Source organism: Myotis yumanensis, unplaced genomic scaffold, assembly GCF_028538775.1.
Source record: "Myotis yumanensis isolate MYYU_CA2020_CCGP unplaced genomic scaffold, mMyoYum1.0.hap1 SCAF_1, whole genome shotgun sequence".
Classification (NCBI taxonomy): domain Eukaryota; kingdom Metazoa; phylum Chordata; class Mammalia; order Chiroptera; family Vespertilionidae; genus Myotis; species Myotis yumanensis.
This window is the reverse complement of record NW_027223752.1, coordinates 239290868-239318444: the sequence shown is the minus strand read 5'-3', so window position 1 is coordinate 239318444 and position 27577 is coordinate 239290868. Positions and strand designations below refer to the sequence as shown.

The window sequence follows — 27577 nt, the reverse complement described above, 5'->3', positions numbered from 1 at the left end:
GGACTGAGCTGTCCCCAAGAAGCAGTGCGCAGCCCAGCCAGCATGGCTCAGTGGTTGAGTATCAATCTATGAACCAGGAGGTCGATTTCCAATCAGGGCACGTGCCCAGGTTTCCAGCTCAATCCCTAGTAGGAGGCATACAGGAGCCACCCAATCAAAGTTTCTCTCATCATTGATGTTTCTCTCTCTCTCTCCCTCTCCCTTCCTCTGTCTCTCATATCAACAAAAATATATTGCCCTAGCCTATTTGGCTCAGTGGATAGCGCATCAGCCTGTGGACTGAAGAGATCTGGGTTCGATTGTGGTCAAGGGCACATGCCTGGGTGTGGGCTCGATCCCCAGTGGGGGGTGTGCAGGAGGCAGCCAATCAATAATCTCTCTCATCATTGATGTTTCTATCTCTCTTTCCCTCTCCCTTCCTCTCTGAAATCAATAAAAAATAAATAAAATTATATATATATATTATATTTTAAAGCAGCAGCGCCCAATCCCAGGGCTAGAGCCAGAGTCTGAATGCCTGAAGCAAGAGGGCCTGGTTGGCAAACAGGTGTGTGTGTGGGACTGTTTCACTTTGACCACCACCTTCATTCAAGTCTAGCTATTGCCTGGCCAGTGGCGACCAGTGGTTGAGTATTGACCTATGAACCAGGAGGTCACGGTTCAATTCCCCCGTCAGGGCACATGCCTGGGTTGCGGGCTTGATTCCCGGTAGGGGGCGTTCAGGAGGCAGCCGATCAATGATTCTCTCTCATTGATGTTGCTCTCTCTCTCTCCCTTCCTCTCTGAAATCAATAAAAACATATTAAAAAGACAAGAACATCTAGCTGTGACTGTCCAGGGAGGCAGCTGAGACGGTGGGGTCTAGGTGGTGGCCAGCACAGGCGGTGGCCCACGGTCCATCGGGTGTCAGAGAGCAAAGGCCCCGGGCAGGGCAGTGAGGGCCGAGAGGCTCCCTGCAGAGGCGGGGGAGAGTCAAACACAGGGATGGAAAGAACTAGAAGCCAGAGGGGTGAGGTATAAAAATCTGTATTTATATTACAAAGACAGAATGGTACAGCACAGCCCCTCCCTGTGAGCAGTGGATGAGTGACCCTCTCTGTCCAGGGAGGATCTTGTAAGGTGCCCACCTGGCCAGCACCAGGCCTCCTGGGCCGCCCTGGACCCTGGCACAGAACCTGCCCTGGTGCCCTGGATGCGGCCTGGGCTCAGAGTCCTATGTGCACAGAGGTGGGGAGGGGCCCAGGTTTGCTGCCCAGAGAGAGTCAGGGAGCAGGGAGTGGGGAGCCTGCCTTGCCCAGCAGATAGGGACTCCCTGGGGCAGACAGGAGGGGCCCTCGGGGCCACGGTTGGGCACAGGGCTCCACCTGCCCAGGAAAGGAGGCTCGGGCACTGGCCTCTTAAACAGAATATGCAGAGGCGGGCCCCAGGCTCGGAGGGGGAGCTGCCGGCAGCCTCCCCAGCCAGCTGGACCTACACTGGGGTGGTGGCCAGGAGTGCGGGGGCCACTGCACAAGCATGGGGACCCAAACCTGAGGCTGGGGTTCCAGGATTTCAGCCACCCAGTGCCACAGGGGCCGACATGGGCCTGGGAGGGCACACGGAGAGAGGGTGCAGGCACCCCCAGGGGCCCTGTGCCGGTCACGTTGGCTTTAGAGACCCGACAGCGCTGAGGCGTGCTCTTAGCAATCCATCAGGCCTCAGAAGGGCCCTCTCTGGGCACCATGGCCCCCCACCAAGCCAGCCTGTACAGACGGCAGGGAGCTGGAGGGAGGGCAATGGATGTGTAACTCCTAGCACCTGGCCTGGCCCTGAGGGCCACCCCTCATGTCTGCGGGTGCAGGCAGCACCCTGGGTGGCCAGCGAGGCCAACTCCCTGGCCCACATGGAAACCACGGCTGAGGAGCCATGGGTGGAGCTGCCAGTCGGGTGGGCCGAGGGCCACAGCTGGTTGTGGGGCAGGATGCTGAGGCCAGAGGCGGGAGCAGAGCCTCCACAGGTGTTAGGGGTGGGTGGGGAGCTGATGCTTTAAGAATTCAGGACACAGACCGTCCCCGGGGCCGGATTTGCGGGTGCTCCTGCCCTAACGCACGGTGGACACGCTCAGGCCGACGGGAGAAGCCTGGGGGGGCCTGGTCCAGCTGGAAGGAGATGCCAGCAGGAGAGTTTTCCTACGACCCCAGCCCCGACCCCACGGGCCCACGTGCACCCACCATCCCGAGCCTCGGGGGGCAGGTTCTGTGCCAGACAGACATGTCTTCAGGGACCCCTTTCTGCCTCGGTGAGGCCACCCACGCTGGGTGTCTGCCGGCAGGACTGGAGACAAATGCGGTTGGCAAAGTGGTTACAATGCACCAGAGAGGGAGGAGACACGCGGGGGGTCGGCCCCACCGCCCGCCCCCCGCCCCCCCCCCCCCCGCCCCCGAGTATTGCTGTGTGGTCCCCGGGGACAAGGACTTGGAACGAAAGGCCAGGAGAAGCCTAATGCTCAGGCCTGACCACCCGCGGAGGACGCTGTCTTCATCAGCTGCCAAGGTCAGAATCGGCAGGGGGCGGGAGGGTTCAAGCTGGGTCCAGGTGAGACCCTAGGTCTCTGGTTAGCAGGCCCTCCCGACTGGAGGCCGAGCTGCACAGCAGGTCCCTGCGAGCCACTGGGAGGGTAACACTGGGCCGGTCAGCTCCTCCTGCCAAGGCGACAGAAAGCGGCCCTGACAGGCCCTGCAGGCTCTCCCTCCCTGGAGGTGGTGGCTGCTGGGAGGGGCTGGGGGTGGGGGGCGGGAGGACACCTGGCGGGCACGTGGGAGGGAGATGCTGGTGGTGGTGGCCGGGGTGGGGCCTGACACAGGACACAAGGCACACTTGGACAGTGGTGACAGACGGACCAGTCCCTGAGACGCTGGCTTCCCCCCTCAGCACACAAGGACGCCACGACTAGGAAAATAGAGTACAAAAATCTGGTTCCGGAAATAGAGGCGCGCCAGCAGCACCGCCCGAGTCCTCGGGCCGCTTCTCTCCACAAGCCCTGCTCCCGGGAAGCCCCTCCCGGCCGCTCAGCTGCTGGGCAGGGAGCCGCGTTTATTTCAGGCCCTTCCTTTGGAACAGGGAGACCAGACAGTCCCCTGAGGACCCAGCACACACCTCAGCCCTGCCGGGGCAGAAGCCGCCTCCCTGTGCAGGCTGAGCGGGGGACGCACAGGGGAGAGGGAGCCAGGCATAGGCCAGGGCCAGTGCTGCCCAGGTGACCTCTGGGTCCCAGGCACCTCCGGGTCTGGTGGCCACGTGTGTGTGCGTGTGCATGTGTGCATGTGTGCAGGCGGGTGGACGTGACTAGGTGCGTGCATGTGTACACCTGAGGTACCTAACAAAGCGGAAGCTGCCCGGGGGGTGGGGGTGGCCTGGCCTGCCCCAGGAGCCCAGCCCAGGCTCCCGACACCCTCAGGGTGCAAAGGCCCTTCCCCGCCCCCTGCCCCTGGGTGCTCACCCGCATCCTGCCTCATGGCTCTCTCTGTCCAGGCTTCAGGAGCCTACGTGGACCGACAGACAGATGGACAGATGAATGGAGAGCCACGCCTTCCTTCCTTCCTCAGTCCACTCCTTCCTCCTGGGGCCTGGGGTGGGGTTTGAGCTGCCCACGTGGTCAGTAAGCCCCGCACACGGCGCCCGCCGGGTTTGCAGCAACGACATTTAATACTTCTGGAATGATCAGGAATCGGAGAACAGACCACGGTGGCTACGCTGGGCTCCAGGGCTGGGAGCTGGGCCCGCCTCCCGACGGGGGTCCCTGCCCAGCTGGGAGGGGCGGGCAGCGAGGTGGGCCCTGACCGGCTGGCGGGGGAGGCGGCAGCCCCGGAGGCTGCGGGAGCTTCCCGAATGGCACAGCAGTGACCCACCAAGAGGCTAGAGAGGACCGGAGGGCTGACGCACGTGGCTGGGCGGCAGGCAGGCCAAGGACAGAGGGCACCGGGCCTACGAGAGGCCGGGGCGGGCCGGCCGCCGGCAGCGGGGCCCGTAGCCGCCGTCGCTCTGCAGGCTGTAGTGGTCATCCACATCACTGCTGCTGCCGACGCTATCCAGCTCGCCGGGGCCGAACTCCATGCCCTCCACGTCCACTTCTGGGGAAGCAGAGAGGACGGGGTTGGGCCCTGAGGGTGCCAGCTGGGCTCCTGGCAAAGTCAGGGCAGGTCTCTGCCTTTGAGGGGAATAAAGGCTCCAGGGGGTGCAGGAGAGATGGGCTGCAGGTCTGGGCCTCAGCCCTGGAGCACACGGCCTCGGTGGGCAGGTCACCCTCCCCCCTCCTCCCATCACTTCTGCACTGCACGCCAGGTGTTCGGACAGCCCGGGGACACTCTGTCACCTGGGGCACCTGCCGCCCACTGCCATCACCCCCACTCCCTCAGGCTGCCTCCTGGCCAGCCCCTCCTCCCAGCTCCCTCCCACCCCCACCCCCGCCTGCGGCTGCAGGCGGCCTGTGCCCACCTTGCTCCGAGTCGTCCGTGGAGACAGCGGAGCCTGTGCTGTCTGTGCGCACGCGCTCCAGGCTCTGCACCGACAGCTGCTCCAGGCGCCGCTTCAGGAAGCGGTGTTGTCGCTGCAGCTGCTCCTTGATGCTCAGCGCCCTGCGGTCCTGCTCCTCCAGTTTCTGGAGGCGGGGGGGCTGTGAGCCTGAGGACCTCCTGCTCCATGCTGGGGCCCGGCATGGGGGCACGGAGGCCCGGGCAGGCTCCCCGTCCTCCACCTGGCCTGGGTCCAGGGCCCCAAGGGCCCCAATGGCACCTGCGCCCCAGCCTCAGCCCTCCAGGTGGTCACACTAGGTTCCACCTCCCAGCCTGCGCTCTGCTGACCAGCCAGAGCCCCACCGCCACCAGCCAGCGTGGCCAGCCAAGTCCCCTGGGAGCCTGATGCCCAGGGACAGCGCCGCTCAGGCAGGCGGGCACTTCCTCCCAGAGGACAGCGCTGCCCACCGCCACTCTCCCCGCCCACAGGGCACCCTCCTGGCCCCTTCCCCTCGCCACACCTTCCCCTGAACCCCTAAGCAGACACTGCCTGCCGGAGTGCCCCCGGGCACCGCTGTGCCTCTCAAAGCTCCCATTACCCGGCCTGGGGCGCCCAGGACTCTACGCCCAGGGGCCCCAGAGGGGGACTGAGACCACCCTGGTTTGCCCAAGTACCATAGGCCCCAAAACCAGCAGGTCTCCGTCTCAGACCTTGGGGCCTGCCCCAGGCAATGCCTCACTCAGCCACACCCACGGCCAGCCTGGTCCCCAGAAGCTCCCCCACCACTGGGCACCTACTGCCCATGGGCCTCCCAGCATCGAAGGCACCCTGCCCTCCTGGTCCCACTTTCACAGCCCAGGACCCCGGAGGGCCATCTGTCACCCCCGCCCCCCCAACAAAACCCAGCGCGTGCCCATGGCATCCTCACCCCTCGGCAACCCCTGGTGCTGCCCACTCCCACCCTGAGACCCCAGGTCCCCAGTGTGCACCTGCCGGGCAGCTCCTACCCACCCTTGGGCCCCGTGGGCATGCTCCCAGGTGCACAGGGCTGGACTGGGCATCCTCGTGGCTGGCAGGGTGGTGGCAGAGGGGGCAGCCCTGCTCACCTTGATGTGCGTCTTGGCGCGCTTCAGGAGGCTCAGTGTGGTGTGGCGGGTGCTGTCGGGGCCCAGGGGCACCAGCTGCTTCAGCTGCTCCAGGTAGAGCCTGAGCTTGGCTCGTCTGAAAGAGCCAGAGACAGAGCGTCAGGCAGGCCTGCCCGGCAGTGGCTGCCGCCAGCCTCCCTGCGGACTGCTGAGGGGCCTGTCCGGAGCTCCCTTCCCACCTGGCCGCAGCTCCCCAGGCCTCAGGGCAGTCTAGCCCCTCAGCCTCCGAATGCCCCAGAAAAAGAAGAGGACCCGTGGCTAGGGCACTGCCTGAGCGCCCCAGCACACCCTGCTGTCACCACCTCCATGTGGAGTTGGGCAGGGGACAGCCTGGAGGAAGGGGGGCAGGGGCAGCCTGCAGGGGGGGGGGAGGGGCAGCCTGGAGGAGGGGGGGAGGGGGACAGCCTGGAGGAAGGGGGGCAGGGGCAGCCTGCAGGGGGGGGGGGAAGGGGCAGCCTGGAGGAGGGGGGGAGGGGGACAGCCTGGAGGAAGGGGGGCAGGGGCAGCCTGCGGGGAGGGGGGGGCAGCCTGGAGGAGGTGGGGAGGGGGCAGCCTGGAGGAGGGGGGGCAGGGGCAGCCTGGAGGAGGGATGCTGGTCAGCTGCCCCCCAAGATCCGGCGTGCTCAGACAGATTTACACCCTCACCTGGCCAGGTGCGGGGTGCTCACTGGCCACTCTCGCCACCACAGAAACATGAGCCCATCTGGGTCAGGGAAGCGGAGGCCTGGACCCCCTCACCTCCCCCCCCCCCCCCCCCCCCCGGGCTGGCATCCGGGGGGAAACTGCTTCCTTCCAGAGTTTGCCCCATAACCCTGCAGATGAGGGCAGTTTTCCAAAAAACTAGAGTCACAGGTGTCAGGTCCTCAGGCCACGGGCCCCCCACAGACACTGCCTGTCCTGCTCATCTTGTCCCAGGAGGGCAGGCAGGTGCCTGGGGCAGCGGCTCACCCTAACCCGGCGCCACCTCGTGGGCTCCGTCTGCCCCAGCACCCACGCAGGCTACCCTCCGGAGAGGAGTCGAGAGGCCCAGGGGCCCGGGGAGCACCCACACGGGCTGCTCCCCCTTTTCACCTCCGCTCTCTATGTCCCAAAGCTCCGTAAACCCCAGCTCACGGAGCCTTAGAGACCCTGGGAGGAGAGAGGGCAGATGGCTACCACCTCGGGCCAGACAGGCGCCGCAGCCCGGCCTTGTCTGTCACCCACATCCACACGGGACCTCCTGTGGACGGAGTGGCTCCCATCGGGCACCCTGGGGCCTGGAAGTTCTCCAGGTGAAACCAAGTCAGACCTTAGAAGAACTTCCAGGACGAGGGGCAGAGGCTGTGCTGGCTCAGCCACCAGGCAACGAGCAGCCAGGACTCAGCAGCCGTCCCTGCGGCCTGTATGCAGAGCAGCCTGGCTCTGCCTCGAAGCTGGGGGACCCTCAGAGGGTCATGACCCCTCCGCATGGCGCAGGGTGAGAGAAGGGCACGCTGGGTGGGCTCTGGAACTCACGCCTCCGGGTCCCAGGCCACTGCACACGATCCCTGACCCCCCGAGTCCAAGGGCCTCGCCTCCTCAGTTGCACAGGTGCCAGCGTGCTCGCCACGTGGGCAAGTGGGGCTCCCTCGTCCACGCAACCTCCCGGTTACCTGCTTCCTGCCAAGGGCCCTTTGATGATGTGCAACATCACTCTCGGGCCATCCACAGTGAGCTCAGCCTGCGATGTTTGGTCCGACCTCTCACTAACTCACCCTACTGCCGCGGCAGGGCCAGACCAGGTGGTTTCGTGGGCGTTTTAGGGCCCGCGGGCCGGATGTTCCCCACCCCGAGTCTACAAACTCGGTATGTGATCTCGGTGGAAATTAGCAAATGCAAATCAGCAGGAAAAAATAAATGGAAAAGTACCCCCAAGTCCTCCCCCCCCGCCCCCGCAACAATCAACAGCACCATCCTCCCAACATATTCCACACGTATGTCCACTTCAGGGATGTAGGTGAGGAAGCCGCCCGACACTGTTCAGAACTGACACAGCAGACGCACACGAGAGACTCGACAGGACACAATGAAGAGCAGGAGGCATGCGTCTCCAGGGGAGGCGTTGGCAACGTTTATTTCTTTGGCTTTGCGCTTTTTTAAAATATATATATATATATATATGTATGTATTCCAGGTTTTTTAGGCTAAAAGAAAGCCACATGTTACTTTTACAATCAGAAAAAGACACATTTGTACAAGAAAGAAAAAACACAGCTAAAAGACAAATAACAGTAGAAAAATATCTGCAATACATGTAAAAGACAAACGGTTAGTACTCATGACATTCTGAGCTCATACACAGCAAAAATAAAAAGAGGAATCTTGTGATGTGAAAACGGGCAAAGGATACAAACAGGCAAGGAGCGGAACAGAGACGGCTAATCGGACACAAAGCGGACCGGCCCCGGGTTCCAGGCCGTGCAAGCTCACGGAGGAGGCGCTAGTTTGGTGGAAATGGGGAGGTGGCTCGTGGGCCAGCGCATGGGCCCGCAGGCGTCGCTGGCGGGGGTCCCGAAGGCCGCCGCAGCGCCTCAGACCTCTAACAAGGTGGGTCCCACAGAGCTACCTCCACGTGTACAGCGGGAACCGGAGGGCCAGGCTGAGAGCCTGGGGACAGCTGCCTGTCCTGGGCGGCACCAGGACGAGGAGGGGTGGGGGGAGAAAGCTCAGGTAGTGTCAGGTGAAAGGTCCAATGAGGAACAGCGGATAACAAGATCTGCTCTTACCCAGGTTAGTGTGCACCTGGCGGAGGAGGCGGCCCAGGACAGCTGGGGGCGGGGCGGCGGGGCTCAAGGGAGGTCCCTGAGCATCCACAAGGCAGACACTTCCCCAGAGACAGAGAGAGGCCCCCGCCTATACTGTGCCGTGCTAACACCGGACATGCCCACCCGGTGCCAGGAGGGTTGGCTGTGGGGCCCTGGCAGGTCCCAGTGTCCCACCCTGCGGGGAGTGGGCATCCCCCGTCCGCCCGGGCGGGCGGGCGCCGAGGCCCCAAAGCCTGGGCTGCACGGGGCTCTCACTCAGCTGCCCTGAAGCCAAGCTCTCTGCGGCGGCCGCAGTGCCCGGCCCCGCCAGTGCCCAGCATCCCTGGAGCTTCAAAACCCAGCACGTCCCGCAGGAACCCTGTGCGGCTTCAGAGGCAGACCCTGCCTGGGGGGTCACTGCATCCGTGTGAACAGCCCACAGCCCAGCCCTGACACGGCCCTTCCTAGCTTCCCACCCAAGCCCTGCTCCTCCAAGGAGGCCCCGAGCTGCACGGAGGGTCCCCCAGCCCGAGGGACTGCGTCCCAGTGTCCGTGCTCTGAGCACCCCAGGCCTGGCTGTCACCGAGGAGGTGGCAGGGAAATGCACGGGGGCGGGGAGGGGGGACGAGCACGCCCCCTTCTGCCCTCTGTCCACCTGCATTCTCTAGCTGTGAGGTTCGTAAAGGCCGCCTGTGGCTGCACCGGGAGGACCCGCCCAGTCCTGCACCACCATCTCCATGCAGGGAGAGGCGGCAGGGGTCTGACTGGGGGCCTGGGGCTGGCCTTCAGGGTGAGCCCTGCCACTCCACACATGCAACAGCTAAAGCCCGGGTCCCCCGTCAAGGAACACGTGGCCTCAAAGACCCCAGCCTCCGGGGCCAGCGGCCAAGTGTCAGCCTGAGACCCACTGGAGCTGCTGTCTGGGAGGCAGGAGGAGGGAGGGGCCAGGCTGGGGTGGCCGGGGGCTGACAGGCGCTCAGAGCAGGACCTGCAGGCCCCACACACACGCTGCTAGAGAAGGGGACGTCCACGCTGCCTCCTGGGAGCAGCCGGGCGACCCAGCCAGGTGCTTCCTTCCTTCCTGAGGACGGCTCTCGGCCCTTCCTGTGGCCGGTGCCAGGCACATCTGGCGTCAGCACCAGCAGCCACAGGTACAGCCATGGCCGAGGTCCCCACGAGGATCCCCAGCTCCAGGCCCGTGGGTTCCTCAGGGCTGTGCACACCTGCCAGCTGGCCAGGCTGCCTAGCCATCCTGCCTGTGTCTCAAAAGGGCCCCACGAGGCTCAGCCTAAGGGCAGGCTCTGGAATAAGGTGGCGGAGTCCAAGGTCAGGGTCAAGGGGCAGTTGTAGGGGTCAAAGCCCTTGTCCTCCTTGCCCCCCGCCTCCCCCATGTCATTCCTTCTGTCTGTCCGCATTGAGGGGCTGTTCTAGGCACCACCCCAGCAAGCCTTCCCCAGAGCACCCCGCATGCCTGCCTCGGCTCCCGGTCCGGTCCAGCGCCACCTCCCCCAGCCTAGCAGCAACCCTGGGGCTGCCTGGCTGTCTGGGCCCTGCACCTGCCCCACCTCCATGGCCTTGGGAGCCCCTCAAACACACAGGGCCAGTCCAGGAAGTGCAGCTCCTCCAGGGAACACGGTGTCCTGTCCCTGCCTAGCACCCGCCCAGAGCAGGCCTGATCCCAGGGGAGCGGAAGTTGGCGCTGCCTTGGCTGGGGCGGGGGGGTGGGGGGGGGAGACAAAGAGAACTGGCCAAGCTCCAAACATTCCCAGAGCAGGCCGGGAAGGTTCTACTGGAATGCAGACCCCCCCCCCCCCCCGCCCCCCGCCTACACACACTCCAACCCAAGAAGGGAGAAGAGAACTGGCCCATTGCGCAGATGAGAGCAAAGGTCAGGAGACGGCTTGTGCACAGCGTCCCTGGGGGTCATCCCTGGTCCTGGCATCAGGGCTCTTGCCTGTGGGACCTCTGTGCCTACCCACAGCTCCCAACAGCCCCTTGAGATCAGCCCAGAGGGCACCGCCTGCAGGGGCCAAGCTTGCCAGTGCCTCATCCCCACTGCAGAGCAGGCCCAGGGTCACAGAGACCCTGTGGACAGAGGGAGGCCTGCAGCCCTGCCAGCGGCCAGGGCAGGGATGCCCGAGAGCGGAAGGTGCAGGGCCCGGGGTGACAGGCTGGAGCAAGGAGACTCCTTGGTGACCTGCTGCCCTTCCTGCTTCTCAGCGACCAAGGCTCCTCCTCCAGGAGGACCCAGTGGACCCAGCCCTACAGCCAGGGGGTGGGCATGAGGTGGGCTCCCGGGATCCGCCCTGGGCCCACGTGGCCTGGGACTGGCTGCCTGTCCCCTGCCCTGCAGACAAGCCTCTGGCAGGAGGCTCCTTGGGAGGCAGGTCCCAGGGGCAGGAGGTCCCAGGTTGGCGGGGCCCAGACCAAGAGGGCTGAACCCACTGGATGGAGGCCAGCATCCTAAGGGCTAAAGACTTGCTCCCAAACGGGCTTAAATGCCCCAAAGCAGACAGACCTCCTCCTCCAGGGAGCTGGCCTAACTGCCACACAGCACGAGGGACCTGCCCCACATCCCTGTCCCCAACCTGGTGCTGGACCCAGGCTGAGCCCCCAGGCCTGGGCCCCCACCCCGGCCTCCCAGCAAGGGTGAGCCTGAGAACAGAGCCCGGCCTCTTCCTTCAAGAACGACACATCCCAAGACAAGGCACAGCCTGGTAGCACGGTCAGCCACCCCAGGGCACAGGAGCGGTGGGGAGCGTGCAGCCCCGCAGAAACTGGCGGTGGGGAGAAGGGGTCACTTACCTGTGCTTTTCTAGTTCATTGTGTGAAGACCTGTTTAGAGAGACAGAAAACAGAGCTCACTGCACTGCCAACACCGGAGCACGGGCACCTGCAGGGCCGCCCAGAACGGGGAGGGCTGGCAGGTGAGCAGCTGCTGGCCAAAGGCTGGGGGACCCTGCACCGGGGACAAGGACAGGCCCCTCAGAAGTAAGTCACGTCCAGGGCTTCCCAGGGCCAGCCAGCTCACCTATAGTGAGGCATGTGGGGCTCCGGCCACAGGAGGGTCCAGGTCCTGCTTCAGAAAGGGTGGGTGGGGCTCAAGAAGCCGTGGCAGCCAGTCCTGGAGCCAACACCCCCCTGTGCTCCTCAGGCGGGTCCCTGAGCCCCTGTTGTGGCACTGAGCTGCCTGGCTTCTCTGCTCCCCACTCCCCGAGGCCAGACACCATCCCACCTCCTCAGGCTCACACACCTGCATCACCACAGCCCACTGCACCCATGGGGACACCCAGGGACAGAGCACACCCAGCCCATGAGGGACAGCCCACAGGGAACCTCTGAGATGTGCCAGTGGGCAGTGGGCAGACCAACGCTGGCCCTCCACTCTCCTCTGGGTCATGGTCAGCCTCTCAGGGGGCAGCAGCCCCATCTGCTGCTCAAGCTCTACCCACCTGGCCATTCACACAGGGATGAGAGTCCTGAGCACCGCAGTGGGCAGTTCCACATCCCCCTCCCGCCCTCCAGTCCAGACAGGGACCTCTCGGGCCAGACAGGGCTCCCAGGCTGCCAGGTTGCCTCACATGTGAGCACAGCGCCAGGCCACCTTTGGGCAACCCAGCCCCAGTCCTGCGCCTAGAGCTTCTACTGACCTCTGCCTGCCCTCAGTCTCTCCTGCTCCAGGACCTCAGGGCAGGCATCACCTGTGCCCACCCATGGGGCCAGAGTGCCCCCCCCATCCTGCCTGCCTCTGCCACCTGCCTCTGCCACAGCCAACTGGGGCCCAAGGCCTCCCCTCCCAGCCGGGCGGCAGGCTCCTGGGCCTCCTGTGCAGCCTCAGAACAGGTTCCAGGGGCCTTGAGTGCCGGCTGGTCACGTGGGCTGGGCAAGGTGCCTCAGAACCTCCCCAGAGCTGGGAGGACACAGAGGCTGGCCTGAACCACAGAGGGGCAGTGTGAGTCTGTAAGCTTGCCCACTTGTGGGGGATGTAAGGGTCAGCAAGAGTCCTGCATAGAGAGAAGCCCACACGCCCACCCCTGGACCCCACCCTGCCAGGAGGGGACTCCTCAGGAGAGGAGGATGGACAGGGGCCCAGAGCCCCTCCTGGTCCAGACGCCTGTGGGAGTTTGTGGGGAGACTGGTCCCAGGTCCCAGTGCACCCTGTTCTGGGCTTCACTCCCCACGTGGCCTGGGGAGAGGTGGGACGCCCTGGCAGGGCTATGTTGAACTCGCTCCTGGCATCACCTGGTTTACTCTCGTGTCAACCCCTGGAGGTAGCTCTTCTGCCCGGTTTCCTGTAGGACCTGACCCCCTGGCCGGCTGGCTCCGCCCCTCCTGCTGACCAATGGCCTCTGAAAGCTCTTGCTGGAGCCCACACACACCGCCCTCATGCCCACCACCCAGGTGTGGGGATGTCCCACCAGGTCAGGGCCCTGTCCTCTGGGCCCTGGTCTGCCCTGGTCCCTGGGCTGAGCTGGTTGAGGCCCATCTGGGCCAGACAGCCTCAAGGGACCGTCTCTGGAGCCCCTGGTGCCTTGGGCACTGGGGGAGTCGGGCTCTGCCCGGAGGAGCAGCAGGGAGGTGTACCCCAGTCCAGGAGACCCTCAAGGTCCCCATCCTGGCAGAAGGTAGGAGGCTAGGACCCCACTTTGCAACAGGAGTCCCAGAGGTCGGAGGGTGGCAAGTAGTTCATCTCTGTGCCTGTTTCCTCGGCCTTACAATGGTGATAAAATAACATCTCCTTCAGGGGAGGGGTGGTCATTAGCATACGCATGAGACAGTATGCAGGAAGCACTCACAGAGCCTTAGCTGTGATTCTGGTTATCAGCCTTGGGCACCCTGTGCCACGGGAGTCACGCCCTGGAGTTTCCCATGGGTGGCAGGGCCCTGGGGGCAGTGAGAGCCAACAGCAGGGGCCTGGCTAGCTCTCTGAAGAGGCCTGAGGCAGTGCCACCCACCCAACACTCAAGTACTTTCCCAAACTGTGCCCAAGAGGGGACCAGGAGCTGGGACTCAGGCATGTCCGGAGCCAGGGCGGATGGAGGCTGAACCAATTCCTTGCCAGGCCCAGGGCGCCAGCATGTCACAGGAGATGGGTCCTTGTGCCAGCCTTTCTGTTTCTCCAGCTCTACCCATCTGACCCTTTCAGTCAGGGACCACACGCTCCACCAGGGGCCCCAAAGCCCCCCACCAGTGCAGCTCCCAGCCTGGGGATGTCTGGGCCACAGCGGGCCCTGGGCAGTGCCAGGTGTGCTATGGTCCTCATAGTGGCCAGGAGAGCGGAACCCCACGGGAGCCGGAGCAGAAGGCCCCCACTACTCCCACCCAGGGGTTCGCACCCCAGCTTCAGCGCTTCTGCAACCTGGGTGGGGGCGGGGAGGTTCCCGGCCCTGGGAGAAGCTGCAGAGCCTGCCCCCTCTCCCCTCCCCCTTCCAAAGGGCCTCCGGGACCAAAGGGGACTCCAGAACTTGTCAGGAGGCTGGGCAAGAGCGTGGACACCGGGGAGGAGTGGGGTCAGGACAGGGCCTCTGTGCACCTTCTTTGTCCAGGCCTCTGGGGGTAGGGGGCTCGGCTCGGCCGCAGGGCTCGGCTCTGGAGGCGGGGGGAGAGATGCGGCCCATCCACCGCGGCGAGCAGAGGTCAGGGAGGCCAGCCCCACGCTGCTCTGCACCGAGCCTCAGTTTCCCCGGACCCGAGGGGCACCGGCCAACGCCCACTGACAACTTTTTTCCTGCGCGGAAAAGTCCGTAACAACTTGGGGGTGGAGAGCAGCCACAGGAGGAGACCCCGGGCGGGCGGCGGGGCTGTACGCGTGGCACTGTTTACGCGAGAGGCCGAGGAGGCGCGGCCCGCAGGAAGATGGCGACGGCGCGGGCGGGGCCGGCCGGGCGGGGCCGGGGCTGCGGCCACGGCCCGGGCGCGCCTCCTCCTCCAGGCTGGCCGCCGGGGCGCGCGGCGGCGGACGGCAGCCGGGCTGAGGGCCGGAGGTCGGGGCCGGGGAGGGCGCGCGGGCGTCAGCGGACAGGGACGGCCGCGCGGGGGGCGGTACCTGTTGTTCGGGGCCTTGCGCACCAGGCCGGCAGCCTTTGTTTTCTTCCTGGCAAAGTCGCCGTCGAAGGGCAGCACCGAGGCGTAGCCATGCTCGGCCTCTGCAGACAGACGGCGCGGTCAGCGGGCCCCGCCCCGGCCCCGCCGCCCGCCAGCCCGCCCGCGGCCCGGCGCACAAAGGGGCGCGGGCGCTACCTCGGTCCCTGCGCTCCAGGTACTCGGCCGCCTCCAGCAGGATCAGCAGGGAGTTCAGCTCCATCCTCCGGCCCCCCGCGCGCGCGCTCCGGGACGGCGGCGGCCGCTGCCCGGCCCGCTCCGGCCGGCTCCGCTCGCCGCCCGCCCCGCGCGCCCCGCGGCCCCACTGCCCCGACTCCCGCGGGCTCCCAGTGCGCTCAGCCGCCACCCTCCGCTTCAGGCCCTCAAATTGACACTTGAGAGCGAACGGCGGCCGGCGCAGCCAATGGGGGCCGGCACTCGTGCTCCGGGGGCGGGCGCTGGCCCGGGACGTGGCCTATGGGAGCCGGCCGAACGCCTCGGGCTGGGCCGAGAATGTTGACAGATGCGAAGCTGGGTTCGGATAGGCCCGCCGCGCTAGTAACAATTCAGAAGCCCAAGCTTAGCAACAGCACGTGGTGGCCCAGCCCCTGCGCTCGCTGACTGGTGGCCGGCGTGCATGTTAAGTAGGTGCCGCACGCCGATTGGCCCAGGGCGACCTATGTAAAATAGGGACCGTGGACCAATGGCCGGCTGCGGGGCGCGCAGCCAATGAGGGAGCCGCGGCCGGACGCGTTGCCGAGAGGAAGCGGAGCGCGGTGGGACCGCAGGCCGCCGGGTCCGGCGCGAGAGCCCGTCGGGACGCGGGGAGCGGCTGGAGCGCCCTGCCAGCCCCGGGTCTGCACACCGTGCGCAGGAGGAGCCTGTGCGCCCCCCCGATCCGCCTAAAACACTGGCTCCACGGGAGCACCGGGCCTCGCGGCGTCCTCGGGGATATCGCCTGGAGCCCAAAAGACACCCCTCCCCGCCGGACACTGAGCGACCCCGGGAGAGCCCCGGCGTGGAGGACGGGCACAGGCAGCCTGAGAGCGCGACCTCCTGGGGACATCAGCTGGACAGCGGAGGCGGCGGTGTCACTGAACTGCCCGGTGGACTCCAGAGCCCAGGGAGGGGCGGGCGGACAACGATCTGCCGTGGCCACGGTTGGGAGGGGCTCCCCCGAGCGGAGGACTGCTGCTCCGGGCATTCTGACCGGTGGGGACATTTCTGGAGGAGGTGCTAGTCGCTCTGGCCAAGGAAACGCCTTCTGGGGAAGAGCGTCGCCGCTGTGGGAAGGGAGAGGGCGCCTCACCGAGCCCCCAGCTGCGACCAGCCCTGGTGGCCCCTGACCCTAAGCTGGCCCAGGAAGCGCAGGGACTGGCCTCCGTCCCCTGGATCTTCCATGTTACTGGTGGCTTGGCAGGTCCTGAGCATGGAACCAGCAGGCTGCAGAGTGTGGGGGACAAGGAGGGTGGACGCCCCCCCCCCCATACACACACACAGAAATTCTAAATGGGAGGCACTGCGGCTGCCCCAGTCCTAAGACAAAACATCTATCTATAGAAAATCCTAATATGCACATAGACGGAACAGCAGAACCGAACAGCTGGTCACTACGATGTGTGCTGACCACCAGGGGGCGTGTGGGGAACATGGCGGGATGGTGGAGCAGGGGCGTCAGACCAAGGCAGGGCTCCGGTCGGACAGCGAGCCTCTGGTGGTTACTGAAAATTCTTTGCTCCCACGTGCCACGGTCCCACCCAGCGCTTGTGCCTGTTGCCGGGGCCGGCGCCAGCCCCAATCCCTCAGTGCCTTCAGCGGGTGCGGGCAGTGGCTGCTGGCCCAGATCGCCCCTGAGGGCTTCTCTACCTGCCCCTGCTCCTGAGGGGGTATCAGGGCAGCAGCCACAGCTCGTACCCAGCACTGGCCCTGCTTGCAACTGCTGCTGGTGCTGGCCCCAATCGCTCCTGGCTGTCGGGAGAGCGGAGGACTGAGAGCCTGGCAGGAGGGGCAGGGCCGGGGCACAGAGCGTGGGCCAAGACCCAACCCTGTGCCTACTGCAGCCTCCAGGCCCACAGTCTCTTTCAAGGTGCACGAATTCGTGCACTGGGCCCCTAGTAAAACCTAGGAAGACCGGCACACTTTCGGTCCTAGGACGTGTTGAATGCGTTATTTGCATTGCCTTGTGTGTGTCTGCATCTCCAACCCACAGTTAAGGAAACTGGGAATCCTGAGGTTCAAGGGTTGGCCAGGGGTTCACCACAGTCCCAGCGGAGTGGAGGTCGGTGCAGGGGTGGTGACACAGCCTGACTCACTGGGGTGACAGCCACAGCTGTGCGATGAGAAACGGGTGCACCCAGCAGAGGGCAGGGCCCTTGGGGGTTGGAGGCCGGGGATACTTCCCTGCGGACATTAAACTCCCCTTTGATGTTAACCCCACACTTCCTGCTCCCGCCCCACAGCCACCCTGGGGCCAGGGCAGAGCCCTAACAAGAGGCAGGCGCTGTCCTCCCCTCCTGGTTAGTCTGAAGGCTGCTCAGGGTGCAGGGGGATACGGGGCACCCAACTCTGGGAGGGGCGGGTGCATTCTGGGCTTTGGGGCTCAGGGGGAGGGGCCTGCGGTTCCCACTTGCGGGTCAGCATTCTGCCAGGTCACCACCCCTGCCCTAAAGCTGCATGTCCCCCTGCGGCCCGGCTCCTTCCCGGCGGGGGGCGGGGCAGCGGTGCACCCGGCGGGCCTCGCAGGTGATGGGGGTGACGGTGGGAGCCGCGTGCCTGCCACCACCTGGCCTGAGACCAGAGGGGGTCGCTCCCACCTTGCCTCCCTTTGCATCTAGGCCGTTTCGGTGACCCCTCCCCCAGCCACGGCATGGCTCAGAGTGCCTCTGAGTGTGAGCCCCGCGGCACCGCAAGGAGTGGGGGGAGCAGGTGGCCGGGTCAGCAGCCTGGGCGAGGGCCAGGGCCTGGCGCGGGCAGAGGCTTCCCGGTCCCCAGAGGAGGGGGCAGCCCAGGAGGTGGCACTGAGTGGGCAGGAGGGCAGGAAGGGGGAGGGGGAGGAGGGAGGGGCAGGGGGGGAGCGGCGGGTGGTGAGTGGGACGGGCCTGGCGGGGCTGCATGCCTGCGGGCTGAGGGCTGAGCCGCAGGTCGGTGCAGGGAGGGAGGGGGACCTATGGAGGATGTTACTGTGGGAGGGTGTGTGCACTGGTCTCGCTTGGGGCCCCACATGGGGGCGGGGCATAGGCGCCCCAGGGTCCAGCTGGTTGACCCAGCCCCCAGCTGGCCGCGCAGAACCCCCTGGGCCTGGTTCTGTAGGACAGTCTGCAGCAGGTGCCCGTCACCTCCTCCCTGAGCCCAGGCTGGGCCAGCTGCCTCCTCGCCCACCGCCTTCCATCCGCTGGCCCTTCCTGCCCTCTCTGGCCATGAACAATAGGGACCATGGGGCTCACCCCAACACCCCTCTCCAGGTCCTGCTGCCTGGGCTTCTCTGGCCTGGGTCTCCTTGGCCTGTCCCCCCCCGCCCCCCGCCATGCTCAGGTGGCTCTAGTGCCACCCCCGGTCCCAGGGTAGAGGCCTCCTCTCTCAGGCTGGATGCCCTGAGGCCTCAGCCCAAGAACCCACCCCAGCTCCCCATTCCTGGGTCTGGGTCCTCCAGCAGCTTCTACCCCAGAGGCAGCCGGTCAGCTCAGTGAGTGTGAGGGCGCAGAGGCCTCTCAGATGACAGGGTCCTGAGTGGTGGGGGTGGGGACAGCAGGGTCAGAGCGGTGACTGGCTAGCGCTACTGCCTCTGACGGCTCGGGTCCCAGCAGCAGGGCCCTGGCCTCTGCCCCACCCCCACCCCCTGCGAGGTGTCCACACCACAAACCTGAATGTCCTCCCCGCTGGGAACTCTCCATGGCTCCCCAGTGCCCTCAGGAAGAAGCCTGGCCTTGGTGCCTGGGGTGACCCGGCCATGTTCCCCGTCTGTGCCCCCCCCCCAGCCCCCCGCTGGGAGCATCACCATTTGTCAGACTCTCAGGGCTGCCCTGTGCCTCTGCAGCTCCGGCACCCCGTTCTCCACAGCACCCCGCCCACCCACCCTGAAAGGCCCAGCCGGCACAGCCAGCTCAGTGACCGCGGACCTGCAGGCCCACGGGCAGGGCCGGTCTGGAGTGTCTGGGTGCCCATCCTTGCCCAGCTCAGGGGTGGGCTCCAGCCTGAGCTCCCCTCCCCATTTGGGAGCAAATGAACCCAAAGCCTTGCTCGTGTTCGAGTGAGCGACTGCTCTGTGCAGGCCTGGAACCCGTTTCTCCGGCCTCAGAGCCGGGAGAGGTTCTGACCGGCTCGCTGGCCCCTGCGAAGGGACCGACCTGGGCTCTGCTCTGAGAATGTGTGAGGGCCGGGGCTGGGGCCACCACTGAATGGGAAGGCTGCCTGGAGGAGGTGGCTCTGGGTAGGCCTGGCAGGAGACAAGCACCTCTAGGTCATGTGAGTGACGTGGGTGGGCGCGTGGGGTCCTGCCCACCTCCCCGAGCTCTCGCTGCAGAGGCCAGACAGCAGGTGGAGCCGCCCCTCCAAGGTGTTGCCCTGGGGTCCAGTCCCAACCAGGACCCCGCTCTCCCTCTCCCTGAGCCATCTGGGTTGTGTCCACCCTGCCTGTGGTCTCTGCTGGGCCAGGACCCTCTCTGGACCCTCCACCCCTTTAAGGAACCCAGAGGCTAGGGCCTGGCCGGCGGGTGTGGCTGCGCTGGTGTCCTGTCTGGACCTGGAGTGCCCGGCCGCAGTGGGGGACCCCTGCAGACAGCACCCCAGTGGCCCCCAGCACCTGGTCATCAGGCCACTCTGGGAGAGGAGGCAGGTGGATGGGCGCCCCCTGGTGGCCATTGGGGGCTATAGCAGGGACCCTGGGCCACAGAAAGGAGGGGGAAGGACCCCCCAATCCTGCCCCACCCACTTGGCCTTCCTCACCTTCTTCAGACATCACAACAGTCTTTTCCTTCCACGTGCCCCTCACCCCCGCCAGGGTCACACAGCCAGCTGGGGTGGTGGCTGCCCACCTGCGGTTTCCATGGGGATGTGGGCGGGGCCGGACAGGAGGCTGGCTGGACCTGACATTGTCTGTTGGGAGAGATGAGCCACAAATAGGGGCAGGCAGCAGGGACCCCTCCAGGGGCCAGGGAGTGTGTGTGGGGGGGTGCACTGAGCTGAGCGGCAGCGGGAAGGGTGGACCGGTCGGGGCTTCCCCGTTCTCCTACCCCAGGGCGGCCTCCTCACAGCCAGGCATGGTGGCTCTCTGCCCTTCCTTCTCCACCTCTGAGCCCCCTTGAATAGGGACCTCTGGGTGCTCCCTGCCAGGCCCTTCATCTTGGTGACCTGCCCCCTGGGGGTGGAGGTGGGGGTGGGGGTGGGCAGCCAGGCCCAGGGCCCCCGGCTGTTACTGGAAGCCTAAGGAGGGTGCTGGTGAGCATGCTGGCCTTCTCCCAGGCCTGTGCATAGCCCAGAGCAGGGTGAGGTGGGCAGTCCAGCCCAGCGTGCCGGCTCCTGGCGGCCCCGCCTTCCTCCTGCTGCCAGCCCAGTGCCCGATGCAGTGGAGGGCCTGTCTCCGGAGCTGAGACCCCGGAAGTGGCCCAGGCATAGCCCCAGGGCCAGTGCTGCGGCCTCCTCAGCACAGGGCGCTGGCCCGCCTCCCGGGTGGCCTCCCAAGCCCAGGGCCCGCCCACTTCCCTGAGCGTCACTCCCCACCACCCACCAGCGCTGTGGGGGTGCTGCTCCCTGAGGCGCCATCGTGGGGAGTGGAGGGAAGCGCTCAGAAAGCAGGGACAGGAAGGGTGATGATGGTGACGATGGGGAAACCGAGGTTTAGGAAGGCTGACCTGCTCAGGGTGCCAGGCTGGCTGGCGGGGCTGACCCCCGCTGTGGGGGGCAGGAGGCCTCGTAGATCCTTCCTGAGCGAGGAGACTGCCTTAGACTCACCCCTCTGCACCCCCAGGGCCTGGCTCTGCCCCTGGGTGGCCAGCCCAGCAGAGGGCAGAGTGACCGCAGTCCCCGGGCAGTGGCGCGCTGGAGCCCTCGAAGGGGTGAGTGGGGGATGGGGAGCCGCCCTCCTCCTGGGGCTGGTGGGGAGGAAGCCGGCCCTGCCCTTGGACTGTCCCCAGAGCCCAGAGCCCCCCGGCTTCCACGTTCACAGGGGCAACAAGGGGCTGCAGTCCGTAAATAGATTTATGGAAATGGTGTCGAATTACAGCATTTAGAAAATAAAAATACTCTCCATACAGAATAGTCACTCCGTCATATACTCTCCCTCCCACGGAAGCCGTCCCGTGTGTGTCCACGTTAACAGTAACCGGGTTTCTCCTAGAAAAGAAGCAGTAGGTGTGTCTCTCTCTAAAAATAAAGCTGCAACCCTCATTGCAATGTGAAGCCTGAGATTTAGCCTGAGGAGTCCCACTGGGCCTGCGCCCGCCCCACCGGAGGAGGTGGACCGAGGTCCCAGGGGTACGGGAAGCGGGGGGGGGGGGGGGGGGGGCGGCGCCCCGTGGTCCGTGGCTGCCTGGGAGCCTGTCTGGGGGTCTCCACGCGGCCCCTTCCCATCCGCAGGTGGGTGGGTGGGCAGGCAGCACAGGGGCAGCTCGCCCCAAGGATCGCTGGGCACAGTGAGGCGTGTGCTGCTCAGCCAAGGCCCCGAGAGGGCGGGCAGGGGGCGCCGGGGGAGGAGATGGGTGTCCCGGGCTCTGGGCCCTGGTTTGGCAAGCGCGTGGGGAAGCCTGCGGGCACGGAGGCCCGGCCCTCTCCTGCGGGCCCAGGATCCACCGAGTTAGCCGCAGGCGCTGAGGCTGCCCGGCTGCTCCCCGAGCTGCGGCCCAGCCTCCAGGCAGCAGCTCAGCGGGGCGGGTGGACGCCCAGCCCCTGGCACCCCAGGGACCCCCTCCCCCTCCCATTGGCCCTGCAGGACAGAGGTGCGGGATGCTCTGGAAGTCTCCGCAGCAACAGCCCGATGAATGCGGTCAAAACCCGCTGGACCGAGCGGCGGGAGCCCCGCACGGGGCCTTCCGGGGCGGCCTCTTGGGCTCTGGCGGGTCCGGGATGCCTGGTGCCGGTCAGACGCCCGCCTTGTCGCTGTAGAAGGGCGTCACGTGGAACATGTAGCAGTGGGTGCACACGCGGACCGCCTTCACCTGCCCGTAGCGGGGCAGCGGGGCCGAGTGCGAGGAGCAGCGGGAGCAGAAGATCTGGAGGGGGGGGGGGAGTGAGCTGGGAGGGTCCCCAGCGCCCACCTGTGCCACACCCTGACCTTGGCCCCACCGGGAGAGCACCCAGAGGGCAGTGTCAGAGCCCTGAGCGCCCCGGCCTCCGGACCCTCCTCCCACCCACCAGGCCGGGCATGCGTGGGCAGGGCCCGCAGGAAACCTGGGACGGGTGGGGGCTCCAGGAGGCCGGGCTCAGGGCGAGTCCTGGGCCCCACACCAGGCGCTGCAGGTCCTGTTTACACCCCCTGCCTCCTCCCCGCCCCCCTCGTTCCCAGCTCTGAAGCAGCAGGGAGGGGCCCAGGCACCATCCAGACCCTGTGGCCAAGTGCCCGAGTCCATGCCGAGTCAGAGCAGGGCTGGTGAGGGGTCCTGCGGCCCCGTGGGCTGACCGGGCCCCGGCCCACCTTCCCGCAGCTGCGGCAGTGGTGCTTCCTGCGGATGACCGTGAAGGGCGCTTTGCAGGCGGTGCAGAGGCTGCAGGCCTCGTCCGGGACCCACTCGGGCGGGTCTGACAAGAGAGTGGGGGGCGTGTCAGGCACAGGGAGCCACGCAGCCCGGACAGCAGGGGGCGGGGGGGGCAGGTGGGCTGCGGGGGCGGAGGTGGGTGTGCAGGAGCCTCTGGCCCAGTGGCCGGCAGCCCCGCTCCCTTGTCTCCATCCACCCTGGACGCATCCCTGGTTTCGGGAAACGGGTGGCCTCCTGTGGGTGGGCAGTGCCTGTCGGTCGGACCGCAGCCTCCCCTGGACCACCCTCTCCCAAGCCTCTCCCTGCCAGCTCCCATCTGGCAAGGCCCTTGGGCAAAGGTAGGGGCTGAGAAATAAAGAAGTCAACCCCGTCACCCCTTCAATCAACGCTGTCGGGCATCAGGGGTCCCTGGCCCCACCCACCCAGGGTGCTCCTCACCCCCGGCAGTTCTCAGGTCCTGGGGCCCTGGAGGCCCAGGCAGGTGCCCGTCCATCTCTGGAGGCCAAGGCTGGTGCCGCCCCTCCCCGTCACCTGCGCTGCCCAGGCAGGGCCAGGGCCAGGGCCACCTCCTCCCACAGGGTCACAGGGTCACGGGGACCACCCTCTCCCATTCTCAGGGGCTCTGAAGTGTGGCAAGCAGTCACTTCCCTCCACCCCAGGCGCTGCGGGGCCACCATGGGCCAGGCCGGAGGTAGCAGGACACCCAGAGGTGCTCAGAGGTCCCGTCCACCCTGCAGACCCCAGGCCTCCCCCCAGCGCCTCCCAGTGGACCTGGTGAAGGCCGCTCGGCCACCGGACACCCCGGGCCTCCTCGCCTCCCTCTGGCCTCGCCTTACCGGCCATCCTCCCAGGATCCCCTCAGCTCGCCCACACCCCAGGGGCGTCAGTTCTCATGCTTGCCCCCGACACCCCGTCCAACCCCTGCTGGACCCAGCGAAGCCCTGGACGGGCCCGGGCCCTGGGCTGCGCTGGGCCAGCCTCCAGCTCAGGCAGATGAGAGCACCCTGCTGGGCACCCGAGGGTCCTGAGGACGTCCTGGCCTGGCCGCCCCGACCCTGCTCACCCGCAGCCTCTGTGTGCACCTGTCCCCAGGCGCGAGAGAGGCCCTGAGCTGGGGACCCGCCAGGGGTGTCCGGGCAGCCGGGCACGCAGGGAGCCGTGTGACCTGTGGCCTATCGCGGGGTCAACTTCCGCCTCCTGGGCTCCGGCCACCTGTGACCCTGCTCAGGCCTAACTTCTCTCATCCTCCTGGCACCTCTCCAGGCTCCAGGGGGACACATGACCCCCAGGGCCTTAGGGTCCCCCCCCAAAGATGTGCTACCAGTGCCCTAACCGCCTGAGGCTCCTTCCTGACCAGCAAGCCACTGCTTCCAGCTGCACCTCCAGGCTAGTGGGGGGCAGGGGTCCCCAACCTCCAGGCTAGTGGGGAGCAGGGTCCCTGACCTCCAGGCTTTGGTCCAGACAGAGAGGAAGAGTGCAGACGGGCCAGGGCACCCCACGCACCTTCCAAGTCCCCGTCCCGGGTCTTGGCTGCCAGCTCGGAGGACGACAGGGTCTCCTGGCACAGGGCGCAGTCCTCCAGGGCCGCGCCCCGCAGGGTCTGGGCGACTGGAAGAGAAGGGTGCCCGCTGGGTCCACGCCCCATCACCGCCCCCGGCTGGGCACCGTGGAGAGGCCGACTCTGCCCCAGGGCTGGGATGCGGGCTTCTGGGTTCCCCCGCCCCTGGGCACTGGACACCCAGTGCGCAGGCGGCAGAGCCTGTCCCGGGGGGCACTCACCCTTCCGGAACTTGTCCTTGTCATCCATCTCCGGCTTGGTGGCCATGACCTCGAAGAGGGTCTTGAGAATACTTCTCAGGTCGCTGGCGTAGTTGGTCTGCAGCTGGTCAGCCACCCCTGGGGAGGGGGGAGATGGGGAGGCAGTGGGCTGGCCGCCTGGGGACCGTGTGCCTGCAGCCGGTCAGGGCGAAGCAGCCGACAGCCGGGACGCATCTTTGGCGGAGGCAGGAGCTGGGTACGTCTCCTCCTTTGGGCCACCGCTGCGCAGTCCTGGCGGCTCACTGCGGGGATCCAGAGCCCGCACCCTGCCCACCCCGGCAGCACCTGGACGTGCCTGCCCCACGGCAAACACCGTTGCCCCAAATACTGTGACTGCAGGGCCGCAGGAGGACCGGCCAGAGGTGCTACCAGCGCCCAGCTCCTCTGCGCCCCAGCACCCCCCCTGCCCCCCCCCGCCACTTCGGGCAGGGAAACGCGACCCCACCCCCACCGGCAGGGCTCCCTCCTTCCAGAAACGGGGTGGACCCAGCCTTTCCCGGTGACCAGCAAGGCGGCTCTTTAGGGGGCCACCGGGCTGTGCTCTGCAAAGCCAGGGAGGAGCGGTGGGCGCCCCAAATACGGACGCCCTGTGACTGCCCCCGAATGACTGTCCGCGGGAGTGACTGAGGCCGAGTCCCGGAGGCTCCTGGCGTGCGGCTGTGCTGAGCGCCTGCCAGGCACCAGCTCCTTAGCCGTCAAACCCACCGTGGGAGCCCGGCCAGCGTGGCTCAGTGGGTGAGCATCGACCTATGAACCAGGAGGTCAGGGTTCGATTCCCGGTCAGGGCACATGCCCAGTTGTGGGCTCCATCCCCAATGCGGGGCGTGCAGGAGGCAGCCAACCATTGATTCTCTATAGTCATCGATGTTTCTATCTCTCTCTTCCTCTCCCTTCCTCTCTGAAATCAATAAAAATATATTTATGGCAATGATTCCCCGGCTCATGATCCCAGGCTACCCTGCTGTGCTGGCTCCTGCCTCTTCTCTGCAGCCGGGGCAGAGGGGGCACCAGAGGGTATGGGGGGCAGAGGGGGCACCGGAGGGTGTGGGGGGCAGAGGGGGCACCAGAGGGTATGGAGGGCAGAGGGGGCACCAGAGGGTGTGGGGGGGCAGAGGGGGCAGAGGGGGCACCGGAAGGTGTGGGGGGCAGAGGGTATGGGGGGCAGAGGGGGCACCGGAGGGTGTGGGGGGCAGAGGGTATGGGGGGCAGAGGGGGCACCGGAGGGTGTGGACAGAGCCCACTGCAGGACAGGCACTGCCTAAGCCCCTCCCTGGGTGGGTGGGGAGGGCGCACGTGGGGGGACCCCACACTGTATACTCTGAACCACCTGGGTTGTACTCATTTAAAACACAAAACGAGCCGAAACCGGTTTGGCTCAGTGGCTAGAGCGTCGGCCTGCGGACTGAAAGGTCCCAGGTTCGATTCCGGTCAAGGGCATGTACCTGGGTTGCGGGCACATCCCCAGTAGGAGATGTGCAGGAGGCAGCTGATCGATGTTTCTCTCTCATCGATGTTTCTAACTCTCTATCTCTCTCCCTTCCTCTCTGTGAAAAATCAATAAAATATATTTTTTTAAAATACAAATAAATAAATAAATAAATAACACACAAAATGAAAGGAAACCGTGAACAAGGCGCCCTTTGCTCACGCCCTCTCTGAACCCCTGGGGGACAGAACAGCCACCCCCGCCTTTCTGTGAGCCGTGGAGGAAGGAAAGACAAACTGGTCAGGACGCAGACAGACTCTGAACCCAAGGGGCCATCGCGGGGGGCGGGGGGCATCGAGGGGGGACCCTGACAGCGAACAAAGCCTGTTCTCTGCTGGGCGCAGGGCATGGGGCGATGACAAGACACAGCGGGGGCCCGCGGACAGGGCCGGGCACCCCTGCACCCCGACATCAGCCAGCACCCCCCAACATCATCACATCATCGTCAGGATGTCGCCCACAGCCGACCGCAGCCCCAGGGGCACTGGCTGCTCCCCTGAAGCACAGCCCACGCCCACCAGCCCACACCGCCCAGGCCCGCACGTGGCACCTGAGATGCAGACGAACAGGCGGTGGATCAGGTCGTGGCTGCCGTGGAACCTGGACCGGATCTTCTCTCTCATGGCCACGGGGGCCGCCTCCGGCACAGCCTTGTCCGAAGAGCAGGCCCCGGCCGGGGAGCCGCTGCACAGAGAAGCAGACACGGGGGTTGGGGGGCCTGTGCCTGGTGCTCCGCGGGGAGAACAGAGAAGAAGCAGGTCTGTGTGGGCCAGAGGCTGGTGGCTTGGCCATCTACACAAGAGGCTGGGAGTGGCTCAGAGCCCACCGCCCGGAAAGGGTCCCCCAGCTCTGTCTGTGAACCAGGAGCTCACGGTTCGATTCCCAGTCAGGGCACAGGCCTGGGTTGCGGGCTTGATCCCCAATGGTGGGGGAGGATGCAGGAGGCAGCCGATCCATGACTCTCATCACTGATGTTTCTGTCTCTCTCTCCCTCTCCCTTCCTCTCTGAGATCAATAAAAACATATTTTTAAAGAAAGAACACAACAGGTGTTGGTGAAGACATGGAGAAATCAGAGCCCTCGGACCTCCTGGGTGGGAGGCGGGATCTGACGGCGCAGCCCCTTCGGAAGCCAGCCCAGCAGTTCCGGTACCGGGTGACCCCGCAATCCACCCTCGGTGTGCACCCCGGGGGCCTGGACACACAGACTCACACAGACGTGTCCACGCATGTCCACAGCAGCCCCGAAGCAGACCAGCCCCCCCCCGTCCCTCAGGATCAATGGGAGGACAATGAGGCACAGTCAGACAGCGGGATTCATTATCAGCACAGCAAGGGGGCTCTGACCCGCCACAGCGAACGCACGGTGCGCAGAGGGACCCGCCCGCACGGCCCGCCTGTGCAGGTCCAGTTCCCTGGGAAGCCTGGAGCAGCAGAGGGGCTGGCAGCCTCCAGTGCTGAGCGGAGCGGGGGGTGGGTGTACCCCCTTCTCCCCCAGGAGGGGTGGCGGCGACGGTCTGGTTCCTCTGGGGCACAGCGGGACCCGAGTCCTGTGCACAGCCCGGCTGGGGACAGGGTCCCCTCGATGTCACGGGACCTGGTCCTGTTGCAGGTGCAGTGTGTGTGCATCCGGAAAGCTAGGTGGGCACACGCGTGTGTGCGTGTATGAATAGATGTGTCGCACGGGCCCAGGACTGTGCCGCATCCCGGCGCCACACCGGCTGCTGCTTTTAAAAGCTCCGAACAGAAGGCGCGACGGCTGGTGGACCAAAGCAGCGGGGACACGGCTGAGGGCGCACCTGCCTCCTGCTGCACCCCCTCACGCAGCACCCCTCCTGCCGCACCCCCTCACGCAGCACCCCTTCGTGCTGCACCCCTCCTGCCGCACCCCCTCACGCAGCACTTCAACCTTCCCTCCCGTCTCTGCCTCTGGGAGGAGGAGAGGAGACGCCTGCTTCAGGCAGCAGCTGCTCGGACAGGAATCCTGCTCCTCGGGGATGGAGGACGATGACCCTTGAGGCTGTGGCCTCCCTGGTGCCTGTCCCTCCGCCCGCCCACTCCTGCTCCCCCTCAGCCCCCCAGGACCACCAGGGCTGACAAGCACACTCGC

The 27577-nt window shown here is 66.1% G+C and overlaps 2 protein-coding genes across 3 annotated transcripts in view; both read right to left on the bottom strand.

Annotated features, from left to right (window-relative positions):
- Window positions 1-1010: 1010 nt before the first annotated feature.
- MXD4 (MAX dimerization protein 4) lies at window positions 1011-14828 on the bottom strand. 2 transcript variants are annotated; one of them, XR_011469129.1, is made up of 7 exons: window positions 14639-14828; window positions 14445-14544; window positions 11204-11233; window positions 5598-5712; window positions 4474-4636; window positions 3479-4109; window positions 1011-2681 (listed from the first exon to the last, which is right to left on the bottom strand). XR_011469129.1 is itself a non-coding variant. In XM_070400353.1 (6 exons), exons 1-6 carry the CDS (start codon window positions 14700-14702, stop codon window positions 3964-3966), a joined length of 618 nt encoding a protein of 205 aa, XP_070256454.1. In that variant the 5' UTR covers window positions 14703-14828; the 3' UTR covers window positions 1011-3963. The 2 variants fall into 2 exon arrangements, 1 of the variants encoding a protein (XP_070256454.1); XM_070400353.1 differs by having other exon boundaries at window positions 1011-4109.
- Window positions 14829-20661: 5833 nt separating this feature from the next.
- Window positions 20662-27577, bottom strand: part of ZFYVE28 (zinc finger FYVE-type containing 28) — a 36342-nt gene continuing 29426 nt past the window's right edge. The window contains exons 9-13 of the mRNA XM_070400339.1: window positions 26019-26152; window positions 23944-24060; window positions 23668-23772; window positions 22104-22207; window positions 20662-21681 (exon numbers count right to left, since the gene is read on the bottom strand). Of these exons, the coding sequence (XP_070256440.1) occupies window positions 21550-21681; window positions 22104-22207; window positions 23668-23772; window positions 23944-24060; window positions 26019-26152 (592 nt within the window). The 3' untranslated portion in view covers window positions 20662-21549. The remainder of the gene's footprint in view (window positions 21682-22103; window positions 22208-23667; window positions 23773-23943; window positions 24061-26018; window positions 26153-27577) is intronic.

What these genes read in the sequence shown, in the direction of transcription:
- MXD4 (XM_070400353.1), bottom strand. Translation starts at nt 14,702, where the DNA reads ATGGAGCTGAACTCCCTGCTGATCCTGCTGGAGGCGGCCGAGTACCTG. An exon ending in AATGAACTAGAAAAGCACAG is followed by an intron (nt 5,713 to 11,203) that starts GTAAGTGACCCC and finishes TGGCTCTTTCAG; the next exon opens with ACGAGCCAAGCTCAGGCTCT. An exon ending in GCGCCAAGACGCACATCAAG is followed by an intron (nt 4,637 to 5,597) that starts GTGAGCAGGGCT and finishes CCCCGCCTCCAG; the next exon opens with AAACTGGAGGAGCAGGACCG.